At 61.5% G+C, this 6,572-nt stretch overlaps 1 protein-coding gene across 5 annotated transcripts in view; it reads left to right on the top strand.

Annotated features, from left to right (window-relative positions):
* Positions 1-985: 985 nt before the first annotated feature.
* ARHGEF15 (Rho guanine nucleotide exchange factor 15) overlaps positions 986-6,572 on the top strand; it is an 11,029-nt gene continuing 5,442 nt past the window's right edge. For 4 of the 5 annotated variants that reach the window (XR_009400192.1, XR_009400193.1, XM_059378872.1 and 1 more), the window contains exons 1-9: positions 986-1,074; positions 3,190-3,842; positions 4,134-4,466; positions 4,674-4,728; positions 5,312-5,370; positions 5,473-5,684; positions 5,784-5,944; positions 6,104-6,256; positions 6,358-6,487. Coding sequence is in view for 3 of the 5 variants with exons in the window: in XM_059378872.1 (XP_059234855.1) it covers positions 3,239-3,842; positions 4,134-4,466; positions 4,674-4,728; positions 5,312-5,370; positions 5,473-5,684; positions 5,784-5,944; positions 6,104-6,256; positions 6,358-6,487 (1,707 nt within the window). In the remaining 2 variants the exon portion in view is untranslated. Of the gene's footprint in view, positions 1,075-1,771; positions 1,815-3,189; positions 3,843-4,133; positions 4,467-4,673; positions 4,729-5,311; positions 5,371-5,472; positions 5,685-5,783; positions 5,945-6,103; positions 6,257-6,357; positions 6,488-6,572 lie in introns of those variants that run through there. The other variant, XM_059378873.1, reaches the window with a different exon arrangement.

The following is a 6,572-nucleotide window of genomic DNA, read 5'->3' as shown; positions in this document are numbered from 1 at the left end:
GCTTCCAAAATTTCTTAGAGACTTACACTCTCCCTAGCCCCCTCTTGACTTGGAAGTATATAATGGGCCATGGCTAATGACCCCAGTCAGCTCTTCCTGCCCACGGAACCTGTCCCTGTGCTTTAATAAAATCACCTTTTTGCACCAAAGACATCTCAAGAATTCTTTCTTGGCCGTGCGCTTTGAATCCTAATGTCTTTCCTACATCACTTGGATGGAGCACCAGGTCATAGGCTCCCTGCTCAGTGGGGAGCCTGCTTCTCCCTCTCCCTCTGCCCCTGGCCACCCCACTTCCCCTGCAAGCAGAGGGCAGGGTGGAGGGTAGATCCTGTAGTGCCTGGTCGATCACTGAGAAAAATTTGCCTTTCACTTGGAAGGGAACATTTCTATCCCAGTTTTCTGGCTTTTCTTTGCAGTGTTTTGTTTGGGGGTGTGTGTGCACGCATGGATCTAGATCTAGAAAGAGACGCACCTGGGCGTGGGCTGAGGCCCCAGGATTTCAAAACTGCCCTTGTATCTTCCTCCCTGTCACCTGCAGCCAGGCTTGGGTGTGGCTCCTGCCACCCCCTCAGCTGCTTTTACGGCGCACCCCCTGCCCTCTGGACTCAGCTCCCTAAGCACAGAGCAAACTGGAGGTGAGAGGGTCCCCTGCCCACCCAGCCCCAGCGGTGCTGACTGTCCAGTGCTCGTGGACACCAAAGCCTCCCACTGGGAGAGGCAGAGTCAGCGCCTAGGACCCAGAGAGAGGCAGACTGAGAACAGGGGGCAGGCAGGGGTCCCAGCAAATGTCCGGCACCCACCTGGAGGAGATGGTCTCAGCTCTCCTCTAGCTCCTGGGCCCTCTCCCGCTGCTTCCCTGCCCGCCCCCCCCCCCATACACACATGCACACACGCCTGACACAATGGCCGGGTGGGGCTGAGGAACTGGCTTCCTCTGTGGAGATCTCAATCTGGGCCCTCGGTTCCCGCCCCAGAAACACAGGAACAGACATTCAGAGACTGGGCCCCACACTCCTCGCTCCAAGGGGTTGGCAGGACCCGCTGAAAGTAGAAACTGCTTCCAGAAAGATAAAGGTAAGTTCAGGGGGCACTATCGCAGAGCTGGTAGGGGGCAGAATCCTGGATGGGGGTGCCTTGGTGTGAATAATGGCCTGGCACACCCCGCGAGACAGGTTAGCAGTTAAAGGGACAGGCTAGGGGCGCTTGGGTGGCTCAGTGGGTTAAAGCTCTGCCTTTGGCTCAGGTCATGATCCCAGGGTCCTGGGATCAAGCCCCACATCAGGCTCTCTGCTCAGCAGGGAACCTGCTTCCTCCTCTCTCTCTCTCTCTGTCTGCCTCTCCACCTACTTGTGATCTCTGTCTGTTAAATAAATAAAATCTTTAAAAAAAAAATAATAAAGGGACAGGCTATGGTGTGAGGTGCGGGACAGAGGGTCAGACAGTAGTGGAGGGACTCAAACACCGTCGGTGTGTGAGTGGCTGACAGAGAAAAGTTTAGACCCTGGGCCCTTCTGCCATCCCAGCCTTGTGCTACTGCTACCGCGTCCTCACCGCAGCCCCTGAGAGACCCCCGTCTACACAGCAGGGCAAACCGAATGGTTGGTACAGCAGAGACCACCCTCTGGGCTTGAGGTTCAGCCTTTCCCAGGACCCTCGGGATCCTGGGTCTCTCGCATCTTCCAGACCCTAGTGTGCGCATGTAGAGTGCCGTGTGGTTTGGGGGGGGCTTGTCCGGTTGGGAGGAGGATCCGATTCCTGTTTCCTGCCCCTACTCACTCAGCCCTCGGAGGTGACAGAGGGGACAGGACTGAAGGGTGAGTGCGTGGGGCCCGAGTACCTGGGTCCTGCGAGAGGCCCGAGTGGGGGGCGGGAAAGGAAGTAAACGCAGGTACCTGGGGGTGGGGAGGGATCCTGGAGAGGGCCAAGGCTGGGGAGGAGCTGGAGGGCTAGTGAGGCCACTGGCCAGGCCACCTAAGGAACTTCCTGCCTGAACACAGAGGCCATTGAGCTGTAAGACTCCAGCCTCCGGCCCGCAGCTGCCACCCGGCATCATTTCTCCCGAACCCAGCCTGGGTCTTGGAGGGCTCTGACTCTCCTGCCGACTCCTCTCCGGAGTTTGGGGGCACCGCCCTGAACCCCTCCCCCCCCCCAGCCTGCTCAGGATTGCTGCCGCCTGCGCCTGCACGCAGGAGGAGGTGAAGCCCAGATGCGGGTATCCCAGCCCCACTGGTCCTCACCTTCTGTCTGGTCTCCTGCCCACCCACCCGGCCTCCTGGCAGGACCCAGGCTGCCTCCGGGCCTCTCAGGCCAGACTGGAGGGGGTAGGTCGGGGTGGGGGGGCAGACAGGGATGGGGACAGGGCAGGACAGACCATGCCCGGGGCCTCCTGGTCTCTTGGGGTCAGAGGCTCCAGGAATCTTCAGGGCAGGAAAAGGAGACTAAAAATAATCCGGAAAGGGAGAGTCCGGAGAGAGGAACTGGGAAATGGGGGGCGGAGGGCGGGCTGGGGCAGGGAAATAGTGATGCATCCCTCACGGCCAGGGCTCGCGCGGCGCGCCTGCGCACACGGCGGCCCAGGCGCTACCAGCCCCCCCCCCGGCCCCCCCCCCCATCCTCCCCAACAGACGGCGCCGCGGCACACCCCACCTTGCCCGCACACACGCCCAGCAGCCTCCGCTCGCTGGCGCCTGTCTGCTCAGAGCGGTGCGCTCTCAGCGTGTCTCACCGCAGCCGTGTAAATGGCACACGATCGCGCGCGCACACACACACACAGCACACGCGATCACACACGCGCGCGCACGTGCACACACACAGAGCTCGACAGCTAGATGCATCTGGCCACAGGGCAAGCCCAACGTCCCTTACATTTCCAGTTCTCATGTCCCCCCCCCCCCCCCCGCCGGCCCCCGCTGGGTCTCTAACTGGGCGCCCCCAAGCCGGCTCACTGTCTCCTCTGGCCTGACTCTGGCAGCAGAAGCCAGAAAACAGAAATGCAGGCGGGGAGGCAAGGAGAGGTGAGCGGTGAAGGCAGGAGACAGCGAGAAGAGAAGGAAGCCGAGGGCAGACACCAGCCTGACATCCAGCCTGACATCCTGCCCTTTTTGTTGGCTCACAGTTTCTGCTCGGAGGCCTCAGTCTACCCTCGGGCTGGGGGCACTAAGGGTCTCTTTCTCCCTCCCTCTTCCTCAGGGGATGACTCCAGCAGAGCACCCCACTCTTTTGAAGAGCCCAGAGGGAGATGTCAGCCCAGTCTCTTCCTGCAGCAACACCCCCTACCCAGAAGCCCCCTCGGATCATCCGCCCCCGCCCCCCTTCTCGACCCAGGGCTGCCCAGTCCCCAGGGGATCACCACAACGGCTCATCTCCCCAAGAACCTGCCCTCACCTCCAATGATGCACCAACCCCAGTGGGCACACCCATCCACTGGGACCCCCCTGCCTCCTCCCTCAAGCCCCCTGCCCTCCTGCCTCCATCAGCTTCTAAAGCCAGCCTTGACTCCCAGACTTCCCCAGACTCGCCTTCTAGCACACCCAGTCCCGTATCCAGGCGCTCTGTCACCCCAGAACCTGCTCCCCGGTCTCCAATCCCACCCCCCAAACCCTCCGGTTCACACACTCTGCCCCTTCTCCCCACGCCTGGGGTCCCCACCCAGGGCGGCTCTGCCTCAGCCCCGGGCACTGTGCGGAGACTGGCTGGCAAGTTTGAATGGGGAACTGAAAGCAGGGTCCAGGCTGCAGAGGCACTAGAGTCGGGTCCCCAAGGGGCAGCAAATGTGAACGGGGAGAGAGAGGCTCCACAGGGCAACCTTGCTGGGAGTGGATCCCAGGAGAACGGCACTCTGGGTAAGTGTGTCATGGGGCCCCGGGTGGGCTCCTTCTAGCCCATCTTCTTTGATCTCGGTGCTTTAAGACTGGGTGCTTTCAGAGGCTACGATCTTAAAAATGGATTTCATGTTTGGAAAATCTGGTTTGCATATTTGCTGGGGTCTGAAGACAGGCAGGTGGAGGAGAGAGAGACTTGAGGCTAGACCGCCGTGTCCCCCTGCCGGACGGGTTCAGGGGAGGGAGGGGGCCTGGGCAGCATGGGGCCAGGCCCCAAGGGCCTCCATCTTAGGACACCCGTGTCTCCCACAGATGCTGGCCTGGCCTGCCCTCCTTGCTGCCCCTGTGTCTGTCACATAGGCCGGCCTGGCCTCGAGCTCCGCTGGGTGCCTGTGGGGAGCTATGAGGATGGCCCCAGGGCTTTCTGCCGTGCCTCCCCACTGAGGGCCTCCCGCTCTCGCCCCAGCCCTCCAAGCATCGGTCTCCCCCCAGTGGTCCTTACGTCCTACCGCTCCACAGCTGAGCACAAACTCCTCCCGCCCCTCAAAGCCCCCAAACCAACTTGGGTCAGGCAGGACACCACCGTCTCTGGGGACCTGCCCCAGCCAGATCTTGATCCGCCCTCGGAAGATGGAATCCATACAGGTACTGGGCCTGGGAGAGAGGGCTTCTGGGCTGGGAAGGGAAGGGGCCGAAGTAGAGAGGTCTAAAAGCCTCCAGACTGCCACCCTCAACAGGCCCTGGGGGCTTTGGTTCCTCTGCCACTAAGTGTCTTTGCTGGGTCTGGACTCAGGGGTCCTGGGCTGGGGACATGGAGGTCTGTTCTCTTCACTGTGGGCAATCTCTCTCCAGAGGACAATCCTGATGAAACTCCTCAGAACACACCTCCAGCAACAACGGAGGGCAGGTACCAAACCCCTGCACACTTACTCCCTACCCCAGAGCTCAACCCCCACCCTGCCCCAATATGGGGCGAAGCACATCTCGGGCTCAGGAGACAAGCAACTCTGTCCCTTGCCGTGTGACCTGAGACAAGTCACTTCGACTTTCCGAGTCTCAGGGTCCTCATCTGTGGGCGGGGGTAAGCCAACCAGCGACCTCACCAGGGTGCTGAGGGTGGTCTTGGGGGTCCGTTTGACGGTCCCCCACCTCCAGCCTCCCTCTGCAGCCACCGTCCACAAATCTGTCTGGCACCGGGAACATCTCTTGTGTGTCCTTTGGGCTTGTCATTCATTTTAGATTCAGGACCCCCAGCTGGCATGAATTCTCCTGGGCGGGTTGCTCGGTTGCATGGGACAGAGCAGGGGGGTGCGAGCTTAGGTTGATCACATGGAGTGTCCCTGAGGCACAAACAGGGTATCTCAGACAATGGTTCATCCTGAAACAGCTGAGAGAGAGGCTTTACACTAACGTGTGAATAGCAACTACCCCCCATCCCCAGGGGTGTCCCAGTGGGAGCTCTGAGGCACTCCATCCCTTTCTCTCCACAGAGACAAGGAGGGATTGGAGGAGCTGAAGGAACAGAACTGGGAGCTGCCCCTGCAGGATGGTGAGGGCCTCCAGATGTGGGGGTCCCTGCTGTGACCAGCAAGCTGCAGGGGAAGGGTCCTGGGGTGCTGGCTTTTCCTGATGTGCTCTGTATGCTCTGCAGAGCCCCTATACCAGAACTATCGAGCAGCTGTGCTGTCTGAGGAGCTCTGGGGGGTCAGCGAGGATGGGTGTCCCTCCCCCACAACCCCCGGCGAAGGTCCCACCTTTGCACGGCCCCCTGGACCTCGCAACACACTGTGGCAGGAGCTTCCAGCCGTCCGAGCCAGCGGCCTCCTGGACACACTGAGCGCCCAAGAGAGGCGCATGCAGGAGGTGGGCATGCCTGGGCTCGGGCAGCGCTGGCGCAGGGGATGGGGGGGGGTGGGACCTGGGAGCTGGGCTTTGCACTACGGCCCAGCTCTGCCTCCTCAGAGCCTGTTCGAGGTGGTGACATCGGAGGCCTCCTACCTGCGCTCGCTGCGGCTGCTGACAGACACCTTTGTGCTGAGCCAGGCTCTCCGGGACACGCTCACCCCCCGGGACCACCACACCCTCTTCTCCAACGTGCAGCGTGTCCAGGGAGTCAGCGAGCGGTCAGTGGGGTCCTGTTCCTGCAGCCACAGCAGGCCTCGGGCGGCTGAGCACTCCCTTAGCTTTCTGCTTGTCCCAGGTCTTCCCTTCCTCACGCCCGCTTAGTGCCCAGCTCTTGTGCAAACTCAGGTAGACTTGGCTCTCTGCCCCCTCCCCTTCAGGTTTCTAGGGACACTCCTGTCCCGTGTGCGCTCTTCCCCCCACATCAGCGACCTTTGTGACGTGGTGCACGACCATGCCGTGGGTCCCTTCTCTGTGTACGTGGATTACGTGCGGAACCAGCAATACCAGGAGGAGACCTACAGCCGCCTTATGTGAGCGTGCGGGAGGTGGAAAGCGGGGCCATGCATGCGTGGGAGAGGAAGCTGGGAAGCCGGGTTCGGGGCCAGGGCCTGGAGGTGTCCTGCTTTTGCAGGGACACGAACGTGCGCTTCTCCGCGGAGCTGAGGCGCCTGCAGAGCCTCCCGAAATGCGAGCGGCTGCCCTTGCCATCCTTCCTGCTGCTGCCTTTCCAGCGTATAACCAGGCTCCGTATGCTGCTGCAGGTGCCTGGGGAAGGGGGTAGGGGCGGGGATTGGGGGAAGGGAGGATGGGAGGGGCCGGGGAAGAGGTCCTCTGCTCCTCCGCCCC

Source organism: Mustela nigripes, chromosome 16 (assembly GCF_022355385.1).
Source record: "Mustela nigripes isolate SB6536 chromosome 16, MUSNIG.SB6536, whole genome shotgun sequence".
Classification (NCBI taxonomy): domain Eukaryota; kingdom Metazoa; phylum Chordata; class Mammalia; order Carnivora; family Mustelidae; genus Mustela; species Mustela nigripes.
The sequence above is the reverse complement of the archived record's forward strand: the minus strand, read 5'-3'. Positions and strand labels throughout refer to the sequence as shown.